The 26,227-nt window shown below is 51.3% G+C and overlaps 1 protein-coding gene across 1 annotated transcript in view; it reads left to right on the plus strand.

Moving 5' to 3' along the window:
* Window positions 1-602: 602 nt before the first annotated feature.
* CFAP65 (cilia and flagella associated protein 65) overlaps window positions 603-26,227 on the plus strand; it is a 33,473-nt gene continuing 7,848 nt past the window's right edge. Inside the window, exons 1-24 of the mRNA XM_039233088.1 lie at window positions 603-666; window positions 1,599-1,645; window positions 2,590-2,642; window positions 3,003-3,174; window positions 3,592-3,776; window positions 6,491-6,593; window positions 7,162-7,328; window positions 7,500-7,699; window positions 7,985-8,130; window positions 8,713-8,935; window positions 9,313-9,578; window positions 10,030-10,230; window positions 10,439-10,798; window positions 12,248-12,385; window positions 13,935-14,180; window positions 14,766-14,990; window positions 16,984-17,142; window positions 17,332-17,482; window positions 18,158-18,286; window positions 19,873-20,086; window positions 20,398-20,526; window positions 24,718-24,894; window positions 25,175-25,241; window positions 25,391-25,501. Of these exons, the coding sequence (XP_039089019.1) occupies window positions 3,010-3,174; window positions 3,592-3,776; window positions 6,491-6,593; window positions 7,162-7,328; window positions 7,500-7,699; window positions 7,985-8,130; window positions 8,713-8,935; window positions 9,313-9,578; window positions 10,030-10,230; window positions 10,439-10,798; window positions 12,248-12,385; window positions 13,935-14,180; window positions 14,766-14,990; window positions 16,984-17,142; window positions 17,332-17,482; window positions 18,158-18,286; window positions 19,873-20,086; window positions 20,398-20,526; window positions 24,718-24,894; window positions 25,175-25,241; window positions 25,391-25,501 (3,762 nt within the window). The 5' untranslated portion in view covers window positions 603-666; window positions 1,599-1,645; window positions 2,590-2,642; window positions 3,003-3,009. The remainder of the gene's footprint in view (window positions 667-1,598; window positions 1,646-2,589; window positions 2,643-3,002; window positions 3,175-3,591; window positions 3,777-6,490; window positions 6,594-7,161; window positions 7,329-7,499; window positions 7,700-7,984; window positions 8,131-8,712; window positions 8,936-9,312; window positions 9,579-10,029; window positions 10,231-10,438; window positions 10,799-12,247; window positions 12,386-13,934; window positions 14,181-14,765; window positions 14,991-16,983; window positions 17,143-17,331; window positions 17,483-18,157; window positions 18,287-19,872; window positions 20,087-20,397; window positions 20,527-24,717; window positions 24,895-25,174; window positions 25,242-25,390; window positions 25,502-26,227) is intronic.

The raw sequence follows: 26,227 nt of genomic DNA on the forward strand, positions 1-26,227 counted from the left end.
GCAAATGCGGACAAATCTACAAATGGGTTTCCAAAAATTCACATTAGTATAACAATGCTTTCTTCATACATTAACCTCCAGACCCCTAGAAAAGAGTTAGTTTGGTGGTAGGGAGGAAGAAATGCCGGCAGTAAATGGATAGGACATTCTCTCTCACTAGCAAGAGGTATCCTAGTTGTAAAGCAATAGGCAAATGAGAAATAACTACGGGATGCTTTTAAGTTAACAATCTCAATCACAATCACAGACTGAACTTCCGGTTGAAATGCTGACCCTCTGTCATCGTCGCGCGTCGGGAAAGAACTGGTTGAGAGAATTCCGGTGACGAGGGCCTGGAGTTACCCCCTATGAATTTGGTCGTCGACTAAATCAGGATTGCAAGGACGTCACGATAACTAGGAGACTATACATTACATGCTGCGATTGGTAGAAGTGCACTACTATGCACGGAAACTCAGAGAATAAAAAATAAAGTAAGCATTAAAATTGGGAGGCGCTTTCGCCTTCTATGAGCCTTGACTCCTTCGGCTTGCCGTCGTTGTCCCGGGATACCATGGGACGCTGTGTTCTGAGTGCCCTGTATCAAAGGAGACCACAACATGGAGGCAGAGTGAGCTCTGAGAGTTGGTCGCAGGACCAGGAAAACGGCGTGAGTGGCCAAAGAAGGTATCTGTCCCCGAAGATCACCTCCTTTGGGAAGTTGTGGCCAGGGGTCCCCTCCATGTCCGTTAGAGATCCCCTGTGGGACTGAGACTGGGGCGAGATCAGCCTGGGGATCTCTTAGAGAAAGGAGGAAGAACTTTAAGTATTTTGATCAACATTTTACCATTTCTTTCCCACTCCACACTACACGACGACCCACCACTTTTTCCACTGGTCATATTAGGGATGTTTAGGTTGGGGCGCCTGGGTGGCGCAGTCGGTTGGGCGTTCGACTTAGGCTCAGGTCATGATCTCGCGGTTCGTAGGTTCGAGCCCTGCGTCTGGCTCTGTGCTGACAGCTCAGAGCCTGGAGCCTGCTTCTGATTCTGTGTCTCGCTTTCTCTCTCTGACCCTCCCCTGCTCATGCTGTCTCTCTCTCTCAGAAATAAATAAAACATTATAAATATTTTTTTAAAAAAAGGAATGTTTAGGTTGGTAATGAAGCAAAGGAAGCTGATGATACACACACACATGCACACACATACTTTTTTTTTTTTTTAAGTCCTCAAGATTTGAAAACTGGATTTAAAAACAACACCTACCTTGGCCCGTGTCTTCACAATGATTACAGATGTGTGTCTTTTGGAAGAGTAGCTCAAGCTAGTATGGAAGTTATGATTGTTAATTACAGTAACATTGATTTGTCTAGGGCTTTTTCAAATCCCCTATTTCATTCCAGCTTCACATTAACTTTGTGAAGTAAGCTAATCCTCATTAGGTGAAGTGACTGAGGTTCAAGGAGCTTGAGAAACTTGCCCATCTCAACAAGCCTGAGCAGATGCCAGAACCCAGCTCTCCTTTTGAAGACCAGCACTCACTTCCTTAAGTCCTAAGGCCTGATCTGGACCAGATTCTACCCCATTTTCTCTAATTTCTTCTCCTCCCTGTCTCCCCAGCTTGCATTTCTTTGATTCCAACTGAACCGTCCTCTTTATAATTGAAGGTAAGGGTCTTGCCGTTTGTGCATTGCCTAGCACTGGTACATAACAGACACTCAGTAAATGCTTTGTGAGTGAATGAATGAATGAGTGAGTGAGTGGATGAACCTAAGATATTCTCCCCCAGAGGGTTTCGAGATGTTGCCGGTTAAGAAAAACTGAGTCAACAGAATTTTTTTGCTTTGGATGGTGGTGGGGAGGGGATGGAGAGTGTCTGGTGAAATTGTATAAATTTCCAAAGGGTGACCACAACATTGTTTACTAAAGTGGAATATATTATAATAAGGAGTTGAACGCCCACCTTGAAAAGAAACAATTTTAGGCCAAATGAAAGACAGTTTACATCTATTCAGAAATTGACATAAAGATTAAAATTCATGAGGAGGCCTTACAACACTGCTTGCAACATAATTTCTCAGTAAATGTCAGTAGAAGTTGTTAATTTTTTGAGATTGTTATTCAAAGAAGTGGAAAGGATACTGTGGAGGCTTAAAAATATAGATATGTTCAAAAAGGTATTAAATTGATGCTGTCTAATATGGTAACCACACCTTGGTGTGTATGCCAAAAGAAGTGTGGTAAAGGAAGAGGGGATGTGGAGTTTAGGCTCCATGTGTGTTCCCTAGAGCAGGGCCAAACACCCTCTGAGTATTTGGTGAAAGCTGTTGATTCTCTCCCTGGAAAAGAGCACTTCTCCATATACATGACATTTTGCATGTGATTTGCATATAACATTCACATAGATTTGCATATAATTTCCAGCTGCAGTCTATCTAGTGATCCCTCTGCTCTAGAGGTTGATTCACTTATCCTTGGATTGAGTGATTATTTCAGTGAATACTTACTTTAAACTTGGACTACAGGCTGCATACTGATGGAGGAGACCAAAGACCAAAGACCAAGAACCATCCAGTCTCATTTACCTCTTCTTTGTCCCTCCTTCTCACAGGAGGCAAGTCACGTTCAGAAGAAAAAGGAAGTGAGAGCAAAATCCAGATAAAGGTAATGTGCTTGCTTTAGTCACACTCACTGGAGACTTACCGAGAAATGCCAAGCGTGGCCGTGGCTGGCAGAACTTCACAGGCCTCATCTCCAAGTCCCTTTCCTGAATGGTGAATTTCTAGGCTCCTGGGCAAAGCACTGGATCTTGTGTTCAGGCTCATTCCTCATGGTATTGCCTCATACCTTGGTGCCAAAGCCTGCAACCTGGCCCTCCTTCATGATAATGATGGCCACAGCAAATCTACTCCATCAACCTCTCTTTTTGATGTGCCTACTCTCTCCCCTGTGGTCTCTTCCTAGCTCCAAATTGGCAAGAACTACTGGTTTACCCAGAATGCTTCCCTTGGACTTGTGTTCCAGGTTCGTGATGCTCATCCAGGCAGCCCCAACCCCCCTCATGAGAACCAAGGACAGCAGGGACTACACCACGAACTCTGGGTCCTGCCTGAGTGCCAGCACCATGGCCATCCCCACCATCACTGGCAGCAGTGCAGCCCTGAGTGCCTGCAGCAGCAGCAACACCAGTGCCCACGTGAGGACCAGCCACTCCAGCTCAGAGAGGCTTCCGTAGTGAAAGGGCAGAATGGCAAGGAAGGGAAGGAAAAGGCAGTACCTGAGGGGAGTGGTATCTTTGGAGGTATCATGGAGGAACAGAACAGACCAGCCAAGATTGCTCAGTGCTGGGTGGAGCGGTCCAGGGAAGGCTGCAGGGGAAGAGTCACAGAGAATCTAGTTGGAAAACCATTGTGGTGATGTCAGAAACGGTAATATCTGACTCCAAGACCTGCCTGCCCCTCACCTTCTCTCTCCAGACCATCCCCTAGGGGTCAGCGGTGGTAGAAGTCCTCACTTTCCGGAGATGGGAGATCTTTGCCTGTTCTCTGGGTATTTGAATCTTACCTGGCTAATGTCTCCTTTCTTTTCCCCCTTTTCCCTGCCCACCACACAGCCTGCCAGCTTCACAGGGACCCGCGTAAGCTGCCCAAAGAAGCAATACAAAGTGAAGAAGAGGGTCATCTGGGGCATTGAGGTGGCTGAGGAGCTGCAGTGGAAAGGCTGGGCACTGGGGAAGGAGGTCACCAAGAACCTGACTCTGAAAAATCTATCCTTGAAAATCCAGAAGATGAAGTACAGGTGTCAGAATGAGGGATCAGAGACCCAACCCCTGAGTCCTCAAGCCCCTCAAACAGTCACTCTATTGGGGAAAAAAAATCCAACCCTTTAAAACCATCACATAAAATTAGAAAAGGGTATAAAACATGCATAGTTTGAATAATTATTGAAAGGGGAACCCATGTGACCAATCAATAAGAGTAATAAGTGTCTGAAGCTCACCTCCCATGTTGTTTCACTCCTTTATTGGAACACCTTCCCTACCCATAAAGGTAACCACTATCGGACTTAGTGATAATGATTTTCTTGCTTTTCTCAAATGGATTTACCACCTACATTTCCATCCCTAAATGATATCGTTTAATTTTGCCTTGTTACGAACTTGACGTATATTTGTAAGTCTTTTATTTTTGTTCAGTTATGTTTTTAAGACTCATGTGCATGCAGCTATAGTTCATTCCTTTTCACTTCAAGATAATATCCCAACAGATGCTTATATTGTAGTATATTCATCCATTCTTCTGGGTTTTTTAAAAAATGTTTACTTATTTATTTTTGAGACAGAGAGAGAGTGGGGAAGGGACAGAGAGAGACACACACAGAATCTGAAGCAAGCTTCAGGCTCTGAGCTGTCAGCACAGAGCCTGATGTGGGGCTTGAACCCACAAACTGCAAGATCATGACCTGAGTCAAAGTTGAACACTCAATTGACTAAGCCTCCTGGACGCCCCTCATTCATTCTTCTGTTGAAGGATGTTTGGGTTGTTTCTTGTTTGGGACTGTTATCAACATTTGTGTATAGATCTTCACTTGCAAGAATTCTTTCCAGGGTAGATATGCAGAAGTAGAATTGCTGTGATCTAGGACATGAACATATTTGCTTTAGTAGATAAAGCCAAACTATTCTCCAAAATACTCGTTTCTATTTATATCCCTGCCAGCCATGCATGAATTCCCATTCCTCCACACTTCTTACCAACAACTGCTATTGCCAGAGTTAAAAATTTTTGCCAATAGTGGTAATTTTTTTGTGGTTCTAATTTGCATTTCCCAGCTTACAGATAAGCTGAGTGTCTTCCATATGCTATTGACCATTTCATTTGTGGAATTCCTGTTTAAGTCTTTGCCTATTTTTCTATTAGATTTTCTTTTCTTTCTTTTTTGTTTTTTTAAGTAAGCTCCACCCAAGGTGGATCTCGAACTTGCAACCCTTAGACCAAGAGTCACACTCTCTACTGACTGAGCCAACCAGGCAGCTCTTTTTTTTTTTTTTTTAAATAGAAGTTCTTATGGTCGCTACCAATCCTTTGTCGGATTTGTAGATATCTTTTCCTACCTTGTGACTTGTCTTTTCCTCTCCTTACCATGTCTTTTTTTTTTTTTTTTACCATGTCTTTTGAAGAATAGAGGTCTTTATTTCAAAGGAATCAAAAGTATCAATCTTTTATGGTTGGTGCTTTATTGTATCTTGCTTAAGAAGTCTGTCTCTCATACAGAAACCAACTTGACAATAAACTATCAAGAAAACAAATTTACTGTAAAACTCAAAAAAAAAAAGTCCTTCTCTCCACCTACCTAGGTCATGAAGACAGTCTCCTATACTATCTTTTAAAGACTTCATAGTTTTACCTTTCACATTTGCCTGTTAGCTATACAGAATTGATCTTTGTGAATGGTTTTACATGGGAATCCAATGCTACTCTTCCTGAAGCAAATGTCCAAAAGTCCCCAAGCCATTTAGTGAAAAGTTCATACTTTCCCTGATGATCTCTTCCACTACTGATGTTTATCCTTGTTTCGTTTGTGATTTCAAAGTGAAAAATTCCAGAGTGTCACCATTAGTTTGGATCTTTCCTATAGTTTTTTTTTTTTCGTTTTTTAAGATTTTATCAGGATAAGGACGTTCCCTTCTATTCCTAGGTTGCTAAGGGTTTCTCTCATAACAGGTTGACGTCTATCTAATATTTTCCTTTATTGAAATGATCATTTGATTTTTTCCTATCTTAATTTGTTAACCTGGTGGGTTACATTAATTGATTTTCTCTGTTAAACCAACTGTGTATTCCTGGCGTAAGCTCACCTTTGGCATATTTGAGTACTCTTTTATGTTGCTAAATTCTTTTGGCTCTCTCCTTTTTTTTTTGGATAGGCCTGTAATTCTCCATTCTTCTCTTGCCTCTGTCAGGTTTGGGTAAAGTTACCAACAAGTTACTAACGTTTCCAAAGTTACAAGTCAGATTCCTAGACTATGTAGGGGGAATGTTTCCACGTTTTTATATTATTGGAGAGATAAGGCTGGGATTATTTTTTATCAAATGTTTGGTCGGACCTGCTCTGAAGCCATCCAGCCTAGTGTTTTCTCTGTGGGAAGATTTTTTCACTACGTATTCACTGGCTTTGATGAATTTAGGTAAAGTGGCCATAAAATATATTGTCTAATTCTTGAATCAGTTTTGATACTTAATACTTCCCTAGAAATGGGCTTATTGCCTCTAAACTTTAACATTTATTGGTATAGAGTTATTGGAAGTATCGTCTTCCTATGGATGTTTTTGAAGTCTGCAATGTCTATGGTTTTGTCCCACACTGGAACTCTCTGGCCTTGCCTAGGTCTCTGAAAGGTATCCTGATATCTCTGTTCTCAGCTTTGGTTTCCCCCAGCTCAGCGCTCACAGAATTTTCTTGCTTTCTGAGCCCTGATCCTGAAGTGCTTAAGCCCTGGCTCTCTCTTACAGGCCCCCCAAGAGCAAGTTCTTCTTCACAGTCATCCCCCAGCCCATCTTGCTGAGCCCGGGCATAACCTTCACACTCCCCATTATCTTCCGGCCTCTGGAGGAGGTAAGGTCTGGCACTTGGAGGGGGCAGGCAGGGAGGGATACAGGCACAGTGACCTTGGAAGAGGAAGCAGGGCAGAGCAGCAAGGAGCACCCCACCCCCCTTGCACCCGCACGTGCGCGCGAGCGCGCACACACGCACACACATACACACAAACACACACACCCTGCCAGCTGTAGCAAAAACTCCAACAAGGGAAGCCCTGGAGAGGCTCAGACTATAAACTCATTAAACTCAAGGGAGTTCCCGGTTGGATGTTGGGGGCTAAAATCTGTGCTACTGTATTGACCACCAGAAAGCCCTAGTTTCCTTAGCCCAAAGCATTCCCCCAAATACTTTGCTCTTCACAAAAGAGGCCCCCTATCTCTGAGACCAGGACAGTATTGGAGGACAGACAACCCGCTCTCCTCAGAGACAAAAAGGGACGGTCATGGGCCAGCCCACTCCTCAGTGACTGTGCTGAGGGAATGGCCAAGAGCCCGGGTGGGATGTGTCTTCCCTGAGTACCATGCAGGTACCACTGATCAATGACTGCCTGTGCTCCCCACCTCCCCCCGCCCCCACATTGCAGAAGGAGTACACGGACCAGCTGTGGTTTGAGAAAGCAGAGGGGATGTTCTGTGTGGACCTGAAAGCCACCCTGCCTTGCCACAGTCTGATCTGCCCACGATCCCTGCAGTTGCCCGTGTGTGCCGTGGGGGACATGGCTGAGGCCTGGTTCTCCCTGGAAAATGTGGGGTGAGGGGAGCAGCTGAAGCTCACAGGCAGGGAGAGTGAGCTCTGTGAGGAGGGTCCCAGGGAGCTGGTGGGGGAAGGGGTGGGGAGGGAGGGGCCCAGCGCCATTGTCTTTCTGAAGTAGAGGCAGTAGTCAGAATGAGCCCAGTGGCTCTGATCTGCACCCCCCTCCAGGGATCTGCCCACCTTCTTCACCTGGGAGTTCCCTAGCCCGTTCCAGATACTGCCCACCACGGGGCTGCTGGAGTCAGGCCAGGCCTCCTGCATCAAGGTGACCTTTCACCCCGATATGGCCACCATCTGTGAAGTTCAGGCTACATGCTGGTATGGAGAGGCCAGCAAGCAGAAAAGCAGCATCCAACTGCAGGCCGTGGGTGAGGCCCTACCTATCCCCTGTCCCCAGAGCCCACCTGCTGCCCCTCATGGGTCTCAAAGCCTCAGTGTGCCCCTCCCCCCACCTCCCCCGCCGGCCTGTCCTCCGCAGACCTCCACCAGCTCCCCACTCTCCCCCAGCTCTGCAGGCTCTGCCTTTGCTTTGCCTTCCTTGGCATGGCACCCCAGTGTTTCCCTGGGCACACCCGCCTGCTTCGAGGGACTGTTCAGGTGGGGCCTCTGTGGCGGGTGGATTTCTTCCCAGGACTCTCTCATCTCTGCCCCAGCCAAGTGCGCCCAGCTGCTGGTGAGCATAAAGCAGAAGCGACCAGAGGACCAGGATGCTGAAGGCTTCCAGAAAGTATTACACTTTGGCTCTGTTGCTGTGGGCTGCACTGCTGAAAGGAAGATCAAGCTCTATAACCCTTCCATGGTAGGAGAGGGAGGGGGCAGCCTGTGTATAAGTGGAGGAGGGGATGTCCTATGTATTAGGGGCTGGAGAGGGTGTCCCATGTATAAGGGGGGGAGGGAACATCCTGTGCATGAGGAGGGGGCAGACCACAGAGCTGGCTGCTCCTAAAACCCACCCGCTTTATAAAATGCCCTCTTCCTGTCCATACCTTTGGCCCCAAGCCTCCCATAAACCATGTTTGTTGATACACACGTGTGTCAACAGGTGTCAGCTGGTGTCCTCCTCCCTTCTCAGCTGGGGGCTGGGCTGGAGTATCCTTTGACCACCCCCAGAGCAACTCCAAGAGCAGTCCTAAGGTTGTCCTAAGGACCACAGCCAGCCTTTATGGTATCTTTGGGAAAGAAGAGTGTCCCCAGGCAGTCCCGGTGCAGGGCACACAGCTTGGCCTCTTCCTCCCTCCTGGTGGAGGTGGCTTCATGCTCAGACTGACAAGAGGGGCACAGGTTGGACTTCAGCTGCCCTCACCCCCTCAGCTGGGCACCTCACTAAGGACAACTGCCTCACCCTGTGACCTGACCTTCCTGCCCCTGCCTGGCCCCACAGGTGAGCGCTCCCTTCAGGATTGAAGTGGCCCCAGACATGCTGGCCAAAGATCACACCTTCTCGTGCCCCACTACCAATGGCATTGTGCCTCCAGGAGAGAAGAAATTCTTGTCGGTGTTCTTTCACCCCAAGACCTTGGACATCAGAACCATTAACTACTTGTCCATCATGCCCTCTGGCTGTGCCTCCCACACCCTGCTCAAAGTCGTTGGTTTCTGCAGAGGTACTGGCAACCCTAGAATGCTGCATGGCCCCTGGGGACAGGAGCAGTTCACGTTTAGGGTAGGGAAGGGCTCTTTGCCTGCTTTTAAGGGTGTGATGCCTCCTTGCCCTTCAACCTGGGTGTCTGCTGCCCCCTGGTGGGCTCTGTGCAGAATCAGCTTTGGACACCTGGAGATAATGTTCCCACCCTCACCCCTGGTGACTTGCAGGTCAGCTCAGGTTGCTGGGGTTCTGGGCCTTTCCTGCTCAGCCTCTGTCACCAGGCAACACCACCTTCCACCAGTGGGACCCTTCCTGTGACATCCTCCAGGAGGCTAATGCCCCAGCCCCACGCAAGTGGCAGTGCCTGCTCACAGGAACCCCATCTTCTACGCCCAGGTCCTGAGGTGTCCCTGCAGCACTGCTGCATCAACTTCGGCTGGGTTAACCTTGGGGAGAACTTGGAGAAGTCCCTGTGGATTGAGAACAAGTCAGACTGCATAGCCTACTTCCAGTTTGCCATTGACTGCCAAGAGAGTGTCTTCAACATCAGACCTACCTTTGGGACTCTGGTGGGCAAGGCCCGCATGACCTTGCACTGCACCTTCCAGCCCACTCACCCCATCATCTACTCTCGGCGAGTGGCCTGTCTCATCCACCACCAGGTGAGCAGTGGGGGAGGGGGTGAGGAGGGGCTTCACTGGGAGCTAGAGGAGCCAACCTGAGGCCAGGTGATGAAGACAATGCTTGGTGATCGCTGCCCTGTATTCTGGAACTTCTGCTTGGATTGTCTCTGCCAGGGCCCCAGCCCGGCTTTTTAAGCCAGAGCCTGGCCAGGGACACACTAAGGCTCACTTCGAGCCAGGTAGGTATGCCAGTCTTGCCCTGACTACTGCCAGTCCGAGGACTTTGCTGCTGCTGCTGCTGCTGCTGCTGCTAATGGGCTGGGGAGACTGGACTCATGCTCCGCAGCATGTGCACCGTAGAGAGCCTTAAAGTGAGGACCCAAATCAGGGCCCTGGGAAAAGTCATACAAATTGTGCCCTGACCAGCTGACTCCTGGCCAAGGTGGTGAGTGGGGGCTGAAATCTAGCCTCATCTGGACAAATGTCACAGGACCCACTGTTCCTGGACCTGATTGGGACCTGCCACTCGGACAGCACCAAGCCAGCCATCCTGAGACCTCAGCACCTTGCTTGGTACCGCACACACCTGGCGCGGGGCCTGACACTCTACCCTCCTGACATCCTGGGCACCATGCTGAGGGAGAAGAAGCTGGAGCAGGATAAGAATGGGGCCCTCAGGATTCCCACTGAGGTTTGATGGGCCCTTTTGGGCTCCTCACAGACAGGCTACCCTCCCCAGGTTCATGCCCCCTTCTCTAGAAATTGTGGGCACCATTAGTAGTTGGGGATGACTTGTGTGGAGCCCTTGTGGCCTTTTCCAGAGAGGGGCCTGCAGATGAGGGGCAGTGGCAAGATGAGTGGCACTTGGGCCGCTGCTCACCTGTCTCTCCCCCATGCAGGACCTGGAGAATATGTCAGCCCCACAGATTCCTCTGATCCCCCCCATGACTGAGTATTTCTTCGATGGTACCAGCGACATAGCCATCTTCCCCCCGCCTGTCAGCATAGAGCCCACTGATGTGGATTTTGGTGCCTGCCCTGGGCCCGGGGACCCCAACCCTGTTCCCCTGTGCCTGATGAACCACACCAAAGGCAAGATCACAGTGGTCTGGACACGGAGGTCTGACTGCCCCTTCTGGGTAACCCCAGACACATGCGATGTGCCCCCACTCAAGTCCATGGCCATGCGCCTGCACTTCCATCCGCCTTACCCTAACTGCCTGTACGCTGTGGAGCTGGAGGCCTTCGCTATCTATAAGGTGTGTGCAGGGAGACGAGATGGGGGTGGGGAGGGCCACCTCTCTGCCCTGGAACCTGAACAGCAAGGTGGGGTTGGAGGGGTTAGGGAGGCGGCGTATGGGATCCATCCTCTCTGTGCCAAGCTCCTCCTTGACTGGATAGCGATCCATACTGCTTTGCCTTCTCCCAGGCTCATGGGCTTGCCTCGGCCAAGGGGCTCCTTGGCTCATCTGACAATGTCTCACTCATATGTGGCTTCCCACTCATCCAGAGGGAGAACCCAGCTGGAGTCAAGCCCCTTGGGAACATTTGGCACACAAGGAGCAGCTCTCTGAGGCTCCTGACTTTTCTCTAGTCCTTGAAGTAGGAGGTGGTTCATTCAAAGAGCCATGGGCAGGAGGAACCAAGGGTCTGGGGCACCAAGTCAGGAGCACTGGGTAATTAGGTGTGTGTCAGGAGGAGGGACTTCTAGCTCAGCTTCCCTTGGCTGGGGAACTCAGACCACAGGCTGTGCCCAGCCCAGCCTCTTGGGTCCCTGATGCCGGTCGCTCCCTCTTCATCTCTGGTCCTGCTTTTTCCTTTCCTTGTCGGCTCTGCCTACCCTGCTGTTCTTTCCCAGAGGCCAGGTGCTGGGGCCGAGAGAGAATTAGAGTCCCTTACCAGCTATGTGACCCTGGGCAAGTCATTTAATGTCCCTGAGCCCTGGTCTTTTCATCTAAAACCTTGGGGCCATATCCAAACTTTTGAGAAGGACTTCCAAAGCTGAGTCTTTAATTGCCTCCATTCTAATATCTTGGCAGTGGGAGAATGGAGAGTTTTGTAGGAGTAAGGCTGTGGACACCTGGCTTCGCCAAGGCTGAGCCCTCCAGATTTTTAGGCTGCTGGCTCGATAGCCTTCACTGTCTGATAGGGCATCCACCAGTCACATGTGTGGCTAGTCCAAACTGACGTGTGTTGTAAGGCCGGCCTTCAAAGACTCAGCACGAAAAGAGTATAATATCACGTGTCACTTAGATATTGATTATATGTTGAAATGATAAGATTTTGGATCTACTGGGGTAAATAAAACATATCCCCGAAATTAATTTCACGTGTTTCACTTTGTTAACATGGCTGCTAGAACATGTAACATTACGTTTGTGGCTTGCATTTGTGGCCCGTGTTCTATTTTTATTGGCCAGCGCTTCTCCAGGCACATTCTTGCAGGATGAATGCTGTTCTCACATCCCAGCCCCAGCCTTGCCCTGGCGCTGTTGTGGTTATTAAAGAGCATATTTGCTGAGTGCTCAGAGCAGGCCTGGCACACTGCAGTTGGAACTGTTAGGATGGTTGTTCTCTGCCCTGTCTTCCCAGGGAACCCCTCTCTCTGTGCCCAATGTGGGACTCCTGCAATGCAGGGGAGGAGCTGGGGGCCCCACAGGGTCCGACACAGGGCTCTCAGCTTGCCCTTGGGTCCGGCACCCCTGTAGGTCCTGCTGAACTACAATAACATCGAGGAGGACTGTACCATGTGCCCCTCCTGGTGCCTGACCATCCGCACACGAGGCCATAGCTATTTTGCTGGCTTGGAGCACCACATCCCTCAATATTCTCTGGATGCCCCCAAGGTGAGCATGGCCCCAGTGGCAGTGGGAGGTGGGACAGGGGAGCTTGGCTTCTGCTTTCACTTGAAGATCCCTCTCTGCACTCTGAGGGCCTCAGAAACGTCCCAGCCCCCTCCGGAGCCATCTCAACCTCCCCACCACCAGCCCGTGGGGCTCTGGGCATGGAGGACTGGGGCTTGGACCACTGGCCCCCTCCCTGCTTCTTCTGAAATACTCCCTGGGCCTCTCATACTGAGGTTTAAAATTCTCTAGTTCCTTCATTTATCTGTGCTTGTTTACTGAGCACCTGCTAGGGGTATGACCACTCACACCATAAGCCCCTGCCCTTGGACGTTGGCCAGGCCAGTGAAGGTCACAGAGCTGGTCCCTCAGCTTCCTGAGTCATAATTCCCAGGCCTCTCTGAAGGGCGTTGGAGGCCCTGTATGACCTGGGCAGCCAGATGACAGTTGGCTTAAAAGCATAGACCTTGGAGCCAGATGACCAAGTTCCTCCAATGCCTCTTCCCAGCCTCCCTTACCTTTGTCAGCCTTTTCATCCATCTCCCTTACCCTCTCACATCTCATATTGTTGGAAAGGTGCCGCTAGGGGGCACTGTGCTGGGGGGGGCGATCCTGCCCCCCAACCCCCAGCTGCACATTTGCTCTCCAATCCCCCGACTGACTTCACTTCCAAGATTCAGTTCAAATCCCTCCCTGACTGCGTGAGATTCCCCTCCCTGACCCCTGTCCCCTTCCCTTGGCTGGTTCATCCCAGCACTTTGTGGCCTTTACTGCCATCCACTAGATTCTGGGCCTGTGTCACCCCCCACTGCCTCACGTATGTGCACTTTTGCCCCAGCTGGATGGGCCATTCTGGCCAGCAGTTTCAGGCCTTGTGTTTTATGTAGCCTGGAGCTGGGCACACCCTACATGCTTAAGGGATTTTTGGAAGCTGGGACTTCTGGGGCCTTCCCTTTCTCCAAGTGGGGTTCTCCTCAGCCACCTAGGTAAGAATCATCTAGATTTATCCCAGAGCTTCTGATCTGGGATCTCAGATCTCTGAAAGTGAGTTCTCCAAAGGATGATTGGAGGGCTCCTGGGTGGCTCCGTCACTTGAGTGTCCAATTCTTGATTTTGACTCAGGACATGATCTCATAGTCCGTGAGATGGAGCCTCACATCAGGCTCTGCCCTAACAGTGCTTGGGATTCTCTGTCTCTCTTTCAAAAATAAGTAAATAAACATTAAGAGGGGAAAAAAGGATGATTTGAAGGCACTCTAAAATGAAATATCTACTTAACATTGAGGAGGTCTCAGAGGCCTGTGTTTCCGGGGCCTACTTCCTATGGTCATTCCATCTCCCTGTCCAGAGGCCTCTGGAGGACAGAGCAGTTTTCGGTGCCAAGCTGTGTCGCTCTATTCCCTGCTCCCAGGGTAGTGACTGGGATGTGTTGAGGTGCCTTGGATCTCCTTGGAGACAGGCTCACATAGACTTCTCTGAGTATGCGTATTGGTGGGGGAGGGGAGGGCAGTGCGTAGATCTGAGTCTGGGCTCCTTTTGTCTCGCACCCCAGCTCTTTCCTGCAGTATCCCCCAGTGAACCCTCCTACCGCAGCCTGCTCTTGATCAACAAAGGCTCCATGCTGTTGACCTTCAACCTGGCCCCCCAGAGCACCTCAGACATCTCCCTGCGGCCCAGCTCAGGCCTTGTGGCCCCCGGAGCCCACCAGATCTTCTTTATCTGTACCTACCCCAAGGGCAATGCTTGGAAGCAGCACATTTTCTACTTGCAGTTCAATTTTTGTCCCCAGTATCTCAAGGTAAAAGGCAAGGCTAGGGGACTGGGTCCTGAGGAGTGAGCCATAGTCTGGGGCTTCCCTTTCAAAACCAAGTTCTGTGGGTGACCTCTAAAGCTCCTCTAAAATAGTCAAGGGGCTGCTCCTCTCCCAGGAAGTGCCATAGCAGAGAGAGGACACTTCGGCCACATCTGTGAACAGCTCTCCTAACCCCAGGGCCCAGCGTATTCACCTCAAGGTGTCTGGGACAAGAAAAGGGGTGCATACGCCCCCAAAAAATGAGTGCGGGCAGTATAAGACTCGTATCTGCAGATGGTAAAAGGGTGTTTGGGGCCGGGCCAGGGAAAGGTGCCAGGATGGTGGACCCATTTGGCCCATGGAATGGTCTGCACATCCTCTCTCGGTCTCTGAGTTCTTTTCAAGAACCATCTCCTGGACCAGTCAGTACCTACTCTGCCTTGACAGAAGCTATCTATGCCCAGGCTAGAGAAGGGCCTTTTGCTGCCCCCTGCAAGGGGGAAAAGCTGCCCACCATGGCTTCTTGGACATTTGGGGAAGCCAGGGCAGCATGGTGAGGTTAGAGCACTCCCCTTCCTCCTCTGGCCTCAGGAGGTAAGCATGCAGAGCCGGGAGGAGCCACTGCAGCTGAAGCTGGACACCTGTAAGAGCGTGTTCTTCAAGCCCACCTGGGTGGGCTGCTCCTCCACCAGCCTCTTCACCTTCCGCAACCCCTCGCGTCTACCCCTGGAGTTTGAATGGAGGGTTTCCGAACAACACCGAAAGATGCTGGCTGTCCATCCTGCTAGGGGACTTATCCAGCCCAGTGAGAGCCTTGTGAGTGCCGTGACCCACTGCTGGGGACCTGAGGGAAGGAAATAGCTGGGATTCAAGAGAAGAGGGAGCCATGCTTCCATCTACATGTTCCCACTGCCCCCCCACTCCCAGCTAATACACACACTCAGGGAAGTCTATGTAGGCTATGATGGGCCGTCTCCAAGGAGATCCAAGGTCATCCTCACTTTCACCACTATCTGTTACTCATGCTTGTGAGGGGCCAGGCTTATAGGATGCACCCTCCCATTCAATCTGTAACCACCTCCTCTGCCTTCTTAGTAGGTGTGATAGTTATCACTGTCATAACTCCCATTTTACAAAGAAAAATTGAGACTAGAGCAGAAAAAGCCATTTACTAAGATTGTAAATTAGGAGGTGCAGAGCTGGGACTTGAACCAGTTTCAGAGGGCAAGGCCACCCTCCATCCATGGTCCCCAAAGCCATGAGATGGCTGGGAGGTGGTTTGGGGCAGCTGGATCTGGGGCCAAATGGGTGGGCGCCATTAAGGCATGAGGAAGGGGACTCCTCAGGATCGGAGCAGCAGTCTGGAGGGGGACACAGGCTCGGGCCCAAACTAGCAGAGCCTCATTCCCTGGTCTAGGACCTTATAGACTAGTTGGGAGACCAAACTTGGGCCAAGAGCTACCAACACAAAGTCTCTGGAAGAACTCAGGTACTAGCGAGGTGAGAGGACCACATAGGCTCTGGAGTCAACTTCGACAGTTCACATCCCAGCTCCCACCAAGCACTCTCACCAGCTGCGTGACCTTGGGCAAGTTCCCTGCACCTGGGTGGCTCAGTAGGTTGAGCCATCAGCTTTTTTTTTTTTTTAATATTTTTATTTATTTCTAGGAGAGAGAGAGAGACAACGCAAGCAGGGGAGGGTCAGAGAGAGAAGGAGACACAGACTCGGAAACAGGCTCCAGGCTCTGAGCTGGCAGTCAGCACAGAGCCCGACGCGGGGCTCGAACCCACGAACCGCGAGATCATGACCTAAGCAAAAGTCGGACGCTCAACCGACTAAGCCACCCAGGCGCCCCTCCATCAGCTCTTGATTTCGGCTCAGGTCATGATCTCAGGGTTGTGAGATCGAGCTCTGTATCAGGCTCCGAGCTGGGCATGGTTGAGATTTTCTCTTTCTCTCCATCTCCCTGTCTCTCTGTCCCTACCCCACTGACATGGCTGAGTGCTTTCTCTCTTTCTCTCAAAAAAAAAAAAAGAAAGAAAAGAAAAGAAAGAAGGAAGGAAGGAAGGAAGGAAGGAAGGAAGGAAGGAAGGAAGGAAGGAAGGAAGGAAGGAAGGAAATGAGCCACTAAAATCATACCACTTACTTCGTGGGGATAAAGGATTGAGGAGTTGAGGAAGATAACATAATATATGATGTGTAGAGGGGCGCCTGGGTGGCTTAGTCGGTTAAGCGTCCAACTTTCGCTTAGGTCATGATCTCGCAGTTCGTGGGTTCGAGCCCCGCGTCGGGCTCTGTGCTGACTGCCAGCTCAGAGCCTGGAGCCTGTTTCAGTCTGTGACTCCCTCTCTCTCTGACCCTCCCCTGCTCATGCTGTCTCTCTCTCTCTCTCTCTCCTAGAAATAAATAAAACATTAAAAACAATTACTTAAAAAAAATGATGTGTAGGGGCGCCTGGGTGGCTTAGTCGGTTAAGCGTCCGACTTTCGCTTAGGTCATGATCTCGCGGTTCGTGGGTTCGAGCCCCGCATCGGGCTCTGTGCTGACTGCCAGCTCAGAGCCTGGAGCCTGTTTCAGTCTGTGTGTGACTCCCTCTCTCTCTGACCCTCCCCAGCTCACGCTGTCTCTCTCTCTCTCCTAGAAATAAAAAATATACACATATATTTAAAAAAAAATGATGTGTAGAAAGTACCTGGCATGGGGTAAATGCTCATTAAGGGGTACCATAGCTTGATATTCTCAGATGGGCAGGGGCCTGGGCAGGGGGGTCTGGAGAGCCCCATGCAGGGATGATCTCTCTGACTCCAGACAGTGACGTGGACCTTCAGCCCTCTGAAGGAGACCAAGTACCTGTTCCGAGTGGGGATGTGGGTTTGGGGGGCCGGTCTGCCCCCAGACACCAAGCCCCCTGCTACCACCCACTACATGCTCCGGCTGGTGGGCATGGGCATCACCAGCAGCCTCTCTGTGAGTATGGGGACCATGGCAGTGGGGGCTGGGAGCTAGGGACCAGGGCACAGGTGGGAGGGGGGAAGCCCCAGGATGTCCAACTCCCATGCAGGGGATGGGAGCCCCCTGGCCCGGCCCTGCCTTGAAGACTCCCTGAGGCCAGGGCTGGGAAAGCCAGGGCTGTGTCCAGCTGACTCTGGCCCTCAGGCGAAGGAGAAGGAGCTGGATTTGGGAAACCTGTTGGTGAACAGCAAGCAGTCCAGGTTGCTGGTGCTTCTGAACGACGGCAACTGCACCCTGTATTATCGCCTATTCCTGGAGCAGTGCAGCCCTGAGATCGTGGGCGACAGCCCCCTTGGTACTCAGGCCTAGGACTGGCGTGGGGGAGGCAGGCAGGGAGGGGCACTGGCTAAGACTGGTTAGGGGCTCCTGGGGGGCTCAGCAAGTTGAGCATCTGACTCCTGATTTTGGCTCAGGTCACGATTCCAGGGTTGTGTGTCAAGCTCCCCCATCCGGCTCCACACTGAGCAGGGAGCCTGCTTAAGAGTCTCTCTCTCTCTCTCTCTCTCTCTCTCTCTCTCTCTGCCCTGCCCCTGTTAGCTCTCAAGCATGCACTCACTATTTCAAAGAAAAAAAAAGAAAAAAAAAAGTTAACCAGACCATGGTTTGGGGGCAGGCAAAGCAGGGCTTAAAATTTGGTGTTTCCACCTTTTCAATGTGTGGTATCGGGCAGTTCACTGTCTGAGCCTCAGCTTCCTCATCTGTAAATCAGACTGTTGTTGGCACCTGCCTCACAGGGCTGCTGGGTGGAGCAAAGGGCTTAGCAGGTGCCAGTGACATGAAGACTGGTTGCCTCTGTCTGGTCTGGGGGGGAAGGACTCCGCTCCCCATTTCCTGGCTCTGGGCCCGCTCTCTAGCCAGTGGTCTGCTGGCCCAGGGGAGGGTGTCTGGGAAGGAGCAGGAGAGGCTGGGACGCTGGCCAGCACTGAGGGCCTCTTCTGCCCTTGACCCCACCCGGGTCATCCCTGAGCAGCTTTGGAAATGGACCGTACAGAGGGAAGCATGCCGCCCCGGTCCCAGGACACCATCTGCCTGACGGTGTGTCCCAGCCACCGGTCCCAGTACTCCTGGATTATCAGCTACTGTCTCCTCTCCCACAGAGGTACCTGGGCCACCTGCCAGAGTCAGGGTCAGGGAGGAAAGGGGGAGGGCTGTGTGAGCAGGACTTGGGGTGGAAGGGTGCTGAGGTTCCGGACAGGGATAGCAGAGTGAGCGTTAGCGTGCTAAGGTGTGCCTTTGGTGACTGGTATGTATGCCTCATACCAGCCGCATGTGTCCCTGCCGGAGTCTGTGTATATGTGTGCCCGTGTGTGCCTGAGCTGTGGAGGGCTCAGTGCGAAGGGTTTGGAGCTGTGCCTGTTCGCTGTGGGGTCTTAAGACAAATCCCCAGTCACCTGGGGCCTCAGCTTCCTCCTCCATGAAGTGGGATTATCAGCTTGCTCCGGGGCCTGCTGGGAGGAGTCTGGTGCAGCACTGAAGAGTGGCTAAGAGTGTAGAAGGAGCCAGACTGCCTGGGATTGGATCCTGGTCCCAGCATTTACTAGCTGTGTAATCTTAACAAGTTGTTTATCCACCCTCTGCCTCAGTTTCCACATCTGTAAAATGGGAAGAAGAAGCACAATGGTGCACAGGCCGGAAAAAAAGAATAGTACTGACACATGTTACCACATGGATGAACTTGAAAATATTAGGCCAAATTAAAGCCAGTCACAAAAAAAGCCACATATTGTATGATTCCATTTATAAGAAACGTGCAGAATAGGCAAATCCGTAAAGACAGAAAGTAGATCAGTGGTTGCCAGGGGTGGGAGGAAGGGAGAATGGGGACTGACAGCCACTTGGGACCAGGTTTCTTTTTGGGCGATGAACATGCTCTAATACGGAACTCTGAACATACGAAAAATCTGAATTGTATGTGTTAGAAGGGTTAATTTTATGGCATATAAATTACGCCTCTTTTTTATATAAATTATTTTAAGTTTATTTATTTTGAGAGAGACAAGGAGAGTATGAGAAGGGGAGGAGCAGAGAGAGAGTCCCAAGCAGGCTCTGCAGGGTCAGCGTAGAGTGTGACATGGGGCTCAGACTTACAAAGCTGTGAGATCATGGCCTGAGCCAAAATCAAGAGTCAGACACTTAACCAACTGAGGCACCCAGGCCCCCCTAAATTATACCTCAATAGAGCTGTTAGTGAAAGTTAGTTAAAAATAGTAATGAACGGTGCACATTAAGTACAGTGATGCACACGGCACACTTAAGACAATGCCTGACATGGGATGGGGTGCCTGGGTGGCTCAGTGGGTGAAGCGTCCAACTTCGGCTCAGGTCATGATCTCACGGCTCATGTGTTCGAGCCCCGTGTCGGGCTCTGTGTTGATAGCTCAAAGCCTGGAACCTGCTTCGGATTCTGTGTCTCCCTCTCTCTCTGCCCCTCCCCTGCTTGAGCTCTCTCTCTCTCTCTCAAAAATAAATAAACATTAAAAAAAAAAAAAGACAATGCCTGACACATAGAAAGACAAGGTTCGGCTGTTGCTGGAAACATCCCAGAGCCTGGAGACATCTGCTGTTCCTGACAATGGTCCCAGGCAGGTGGCCCAGGGTCCTACGCCCTCAGCCTGCATGCTCCGCTCTGCCCCAGGGCAGCTGGGAGGTGAGGCCACTCTTCTCTTCCACATCTCTTCCCCCTAGATAACAAGGCTGGGGAGAAGCGGGAGCTGTGTCGCGTCTTCCTGACGGCTGTGTACCCCTTACTCTCCATCCTGGATGTCTGCTCCATGGGCAGCGCCGAGGGCATCACCCGGAAACACCTGTGGCGCCTCTTCTCCCTGGACAGATTCAACAGTTACTTGGAGTGCGACCCGACCCCCGGGGAGCTCACCTATAAGGTGCCCACCCGGCACAGGTGAGGTGGGCAGACGGAAGGAGCAGGGCCTATCTGGGGATGTTCTTGGAGCTTTCTGCCCGAACTCCCAGCACCAGGCCCGGCCCGTGAATACTCTCATCTTCCCCCTGAATTCTTGCCCATCCCTGGAGGGGTCAGGGGAAGTCAGGGATTGGCCCAAGGTCTAAATCACTAGCCCACCCCTGCCCCTGAGTCCCAGATTCTCCAATTCCCACCTGCAGGGAGACGAGTGCTGAGCTAGCTCCCCCTCCCCCAGGAGGGCCCCAGACTGTCCCCACCTGTCTCTGAGCCTGTTTCTCTGCTCCACACAGCACAGGCCAGATCCCCACCGTCTTCACCCCTCTGAAGCTCGACTTCAATTTTGGAGCAGCACCGATAGAGGCTCGACCCTCCGTGGTGCTCCTGGCCCTGAAGAACACTGGAGTGGTGTCCCTGGACTGGTATGGGGGGCTTGGAGGGGGCTGCTGAGGGGCCCGGGAGGCAGGTGTTGGAGGCCTTCTCTTGCCGGTGGCAGACCTGGCTGCCTGATGTCTGTGAGAAGCAGATCCCCTCACTGATGGGGTGGGAAGGCCAGGGTGGGACAGAGCCTCAGTCCAGGGAGGCCAAGCCCGCGTGGGGGTGAGTGAAGATCCTTGGTAGGGAAGGACAGGGACAGGCTGCCGCCGAGCCAGTGTCTGGGAGGATGACGTGGCTGAGTGAAGACACCTAGGCTGCAAGGAAGGCTTGAGGCTGGCGCCCAGCAGGCTGTGCTTCGCCAGGTCACATGGGCACCGGCCAGGAGCCCGGAGCCTGCCAAGCTTGGCCCTTCCTGTGCTCGACCTTCCTCCCACTGGGGCCCCAAACTTGTGTCCAGTAAGCATCCTGTTTCCATGCCAAGGCTCCTTCTTGTTCCTCCCCCCCCCGCCTCTGCCACGCGTCTTGATTTCCTAGTAAACTTCCTTTTGATGACTTCTAACTTTTCTTGGCCAAACGGAGGTGAGAAAGAAGTGTACGCATCTGGGTCGGGCTTGGGAGAGAGAGCCAGGGGCCCAGCCTGGGAAAATATGTGTGTGTATGGTGTGTGGGGGTTGGCATCTGTGATCTCAGGAAACTTCCTGCCTGAGCAGAGTCGTGGGGTGCGTGGGGACAAAGCGGGGGGTGGGGTGGGGAACCTGCATCATCAAGGGTGCAACGCCATCCTTACTCTCTGGATCGTCCTGCCCCTCCCTGCGGTGGGAACAGCTGGGGAAGATGGCTCCTTAGGTGGCTCCTGTCTGAGAAGGGCCAGGACTATGAGTTGCTGAGGGCCCCTGGCCCTGATGACTTGAGGAAGCTTGGCAGGCAGGGCTGCTGGCCTGGTGGGGAAGGCCCGGGGCCCGCCTGAGCTCCACATCTGCCATTCACTGGACTCTGTGAGTGGCCAGAAGCCAGGCCCTGCAGGAAAAGCGGCATTAGTCTGTCCTGGCACGGAATAGGGTATTTGGGTGGATTATGCATGCAAGTGTGTTTGTGTAGGAGCAAGCCAGCTCATACTCTCTGTGGAGAGAGTCCAGGTTGCTGGAAACCGAGGTGGGAGGAAACCCAGGCAAGGTGCCCACTGAGCTGGGTGCATCCGTCAGGAGATCATTTGAGGTCCAGGAAGGCCGTCCGTGCTTCTTCCAGGATTCCAAGCACAGCGGCCTTTCCTTGGAAGGCTTGACTCTCCTAGGCTTTTTGTGTTGTTTCCTTTCAGTTTCTTAGAAGGCTATTTTTGAAAATTCTAGCCAGTCTCTGCTGAGCTCATAAAGAACAGACTGAAGGTTTTATTCTTGCTGGGACCAGTAAGAAATGGGGAGTGTGGACTTGGCCTGGAGACGGCAGCAGGCAGGACAGGGTGAGAACCCCAAGTGGGAGGGGAGCGTGAGAGGAAATAGGAGCCACATCGTTACCGTACTCCCTCCAGGTCTTCTCCCCTGATGCCTCGGCCCCTGGTGAGACGGAAGGCCTTAGGGACGCCAGACAGGCCGGTGTACATCTTCTGTTCCCTTGTGCACTCATGAAGTCCTGGCTAAATGTTTACTGGGGGCTTCCTAGGCCCAGGCTCCAGACCTGGCCCTCAGAATCCAGGCGCTGACAGTTCCAAGCCTGGCCCTCCGGGTTCCACAGGTGTCTGGGGCAGGCCAACTTTTTGGTCCAGGGTGATGTGTGCTAAAGAAACGTACAGTTAAGCTAGAGCTGTAGCCTAGGGAGAAGAGGCAGAGAGACTGCAAAGAACCTTCCAGACAGAGGGCCTGGCACGTATATGGGTAAGAGAAAAGGGCTCAGCGTGGCTAGAGCGTTGATAGCGAGGAAGGGGCCCGGGATGTGGTTGGGAGGCAGGCAAGGGCCAAGGCGTCGGGACCTTGGCGTCTTCTTAAGAGTCTGGACTTCTTCCTGAGGGCACTGATGATGATGTAAGTGGGGATGGGGGACAAAGACATGATCTAATCTCAAGACTTAGCACTCTGGTCTGGGATGCAGGGTACAGGCAGAGAGACGGACTAGCAGCTTGAGGCAGGGGAGCAGGAAGGGAGGCCCACACCAGAAGATGGGCAGGGAAAAGGGGGTTGGGTTTATTGGGACCGGGACTGGGTGCAGGCAGCAAGGGAAACAGAGGTGTCAGGACTATCCAGACAACCCCAAAGTAGCAAGATCTCCAGCTTTGCCGCTAATCAGTATCCCCCCAATAAAATGACAAACGCAGTTTATTCACCTGTCAAAAGTCACAAAGGCGATGGAAGAAAAGTAAGAAACTCCCCAGCTCCCATTCCACATCCACTCTGCTGGGGCAATGAGGGGTGTGGAGTGGGCTTTCGTGCTCAGCCCTTGGACAATGTACACACGAACACAGTCCAGGGGGTTATTTTATTTCTTTTGCCTTTTTTTTTTTACAGTAACGGCACAATACTATACTAGTGGTTTCTGCTCAGCATTACACCAATAACATTTTCACTCAGCATTACACTAGGAACATTCCATTCAGCTCAATACAGATCAATGCATGTGACTCTAGCTCATTCTTTTTAATATATTCCATAATATTCCCCAATATGAATGGCCCTTAAGTTGTTAAGCTAATCTGTTTATTGATGACATTAGTTGTTCCCAGTACTTTTTTTTTTTTTTGCCACTACAAAGAAAGTTGTAATAAACACCTGTGTATGCACATGTGCGCATGCATGCACAAGCATGCATTTATTCGCACAGTTAGTTCTCCAGGAGATAATTTCTGAGTCAAAGGACACATACTGCTACTATTCTAGTAGATGCTGTCAAAACCTCCACAACAAAGGTGTGTTCCTTCTCTCCCTACTTATGTTTGAAGGTGTCCGTTCTTTCTCAACTTACACAGCATTGAGTGGAACTGTTTTTTGTTGGTTGGTTGGTTGGTGTTTTTTAAAAATTTTTATTCACTTATTTTGAAAGAGACGGACGGCATGAGTGGGGAAGGGGCAGAGAGAGAGGGGTGGAGAGAGAGAATCCCAAGAAGGCTCCATGCTGAGCAACCTCAGCATGGAGCCCAAGGAGGGGCTCGAATTCACAAAACCACGAGATCACGACCTGAGCTGAAACCAAGAGTTACAGGCTTAACCGACTGAGCCACCCAGGTGCCCCGAGTGGAACTGTTTATCACGTTTCTTTTTTTTCTTTTTAATGTTTTTAATGTTTTATTTATTTTTGAGAGAAAGAGACAGTGTGAGCAGGGGAGGGTCAGAGAGAGAGGGAGACACGGAATGTGAAGCAGGCTCCAGGCTCTGAGCTGTCAGCACAGAGCCCAACGCGGGGCTCAAACCCACGAACTGTGAGATCATGACCTAAGCTGAAGTCAGACACTTAACTGACTGGGCCACTCAGGCACCTCTGTTTATCATGTTTCTGATGTGAAAATATTTCAGGTTGATTCAAGGGAGTCTTGATTTGCATTTCCTCCACTCTTTGTTGAGCATTTCCCCATCTGGCTGCTCCCTGTCTGTACCCCCCCCGCCCCCACCCCCGCCACCCATCATGGCCCAGGTTGAGCCAGTTCTATGCTCTGAAGGGGTCCACCTTTTCAGATTGCAACCTGGGGACCCAGTTGCCACTTGTTTTGTCAGCTACTTAGAGCACAATATCTACTTTCCCACAACATGAGGCATTTGGGGGGCATTAATTCTATGCCCAGACCTGCTCCAGATTCAAAAGAGCCAGCCCTGCTGGAGCATCTGTTCTCTGCCCCTGTGCCCACCGTACTGCACATCCTTCCTATTGGAGGCCTCTGGTTGGTGCTGCTGGCATTTTTAGGTGCTTCAAATGGCACTTCCTAAGAGCTGTGTCACACCAACCCCTCCAGGGTTAGTGGTTAGCTAGCTCAGTTACCCACCTACACAAGCACTCCCCCGCAACCCCTGTCACTCGCAGTGGAAGCCCTGACTTCCACTTTGCCTTTAGTCACGAGGGACCTGCTTCTGTTCCCAGGTTTCGGGGCCATTATGAAATGAGGATCCACCATAGCCACGTTTGCTCAGCCGTGCATGAGATGGCTTACTTAATTGGGGGAATGAGTAGGGGAGACTTTCATCCATCCCATCTGGAGCTCAGGGGTCCCACCTCTCTGTTCTAAGAGGTTTCCGTCCTGCTCTGTACCCCTCTCCCAGGGCGTTCCTCTTCCCAAGTGACCAGCAGATTGAGCTGGAGCAGTGGGCTGAACAAGCAGAGTTTGACAGCACTGAGCTGCACCAAATGCGTGTACAGGAAAACTGCATATTCTCCATCAGCCCCAAGGCTGGGAGCCTGAGTCCTGGGCAAGAGCAGATGGTGGAGTTCAAATACAGGTGCTCCTCCCACACCGGTCCTGGAGATCCCCCTTTCCCTTGGCTCCTGGAAGAGCTTGGCCTTGCACTCTGTGATTCCAGGGTACCCTAATTGACTGCTACCCTGGGAGGACCCTGCCCACCCAGCCGGCGGGGAAGTTTGATTTACCTCTTGTCCCATCACAGCTCAGGGGTTTCCACATGTTCCCAGGGGCTAGCTGCCTCAAGGTCACAGGCGCTTTGCTCTCCTGCTTGCGCCAGGGCTCAATAACTCATCCCAGACTTGTCTCCTCCCTTCCAGCCACCTGTTCATTGGCACTGATCGCCTCCCCGTGCTCTTCAAGGTGTCTTATGGCCGTGAGATCCTGGTGAGACCCTAGAACTCCCCCTGTCCTGGACACCAGAGGGAGAAGCAGGGAACTGTGCTCCCCCTTGGGGAGCTAGGGTCGAGATCTCTCTGTTGGGTGTTTCCCTTCCTCCCAGGGAAGGATGCTACTCATGGGCTTTTTATTTCCAGCTAAATTTCATAGGTGTGACAGTGAAGCTGGAGCAAAAGTACGTGCACTTCACCTCCACTAGCCACCAGTTCATCCCTGTCCCCATCGGTGACACGCTGCCCCCAAGGCAGGTCAGTGGTCTACATGGTCCTGGTTACCAAGAAGCCTAAGCATTGTCACCTTTACAGGGTAACGAAGACCCTGCCTTTTGGAAGCCCTCACTCTACCAGGTGGGGCTACAAGTTTAAACCCTGAGACTGGGCAATTGGGAGAGACCCAAAGCGAGAGGATTCTGCTTCCTGGTGCCTAATGCTAAGCCCTTTGCCGGGTCTTGTTCCCCTGCAAAAGCAGAGGGTTCTCTCCCCTAGCACAGGATTTTTCAAACTTCTTTGACCATGAGTCACACTAACATATTTTGGATAATAACCCAGTAAGTACATACATACACTTACCAACTGAAAGAGTATCACAAATCAACATGTACCCTACTACATGCAAAGTGTTCTGATGCCATCTGTTTTTATTTCATTGTGTTCCATTTCTTACACACTGGACATGACCTGCTCAATTAGTTTCTTGACCTGCTCACTAATAGGTCTCAGCCCCAATTTGAAAATCACTGCTCCCAAGAAGGACCTCTTTCTGGAGTGTGAAAAACAAATGTGAATCCTTGCAAAGCTATAGAATTTTCTTTATTAATTAGAAGGGATTGGGTTCCTTTGCTCTGAAAATGTACATTGGAAGTCTCCCAGAAGGGACATAGTATTTTCCCAAACATGTTACAGCTGAGAAATATCTAACTTTTTAGAAATCCTTGTATTTCTGAGCGGAGGTCTCTGGCCATCCAGCCTAGGGTC

Source organism: Hyaena hyaena, unplaced genomic scaffold (assembly GCF_003009895.1).
Source record: "Hyaena hyaena isolate Hyena2069 unplaced genomic scaffold, ASM300989v1 scaffold_71, whole genome shotgun sequence".
NCBI lineage: Eukaryota > Metazoa > Chordata > Mammalia > Carnivora > Hyaenidae > Hyaena > Hyaena hyaena.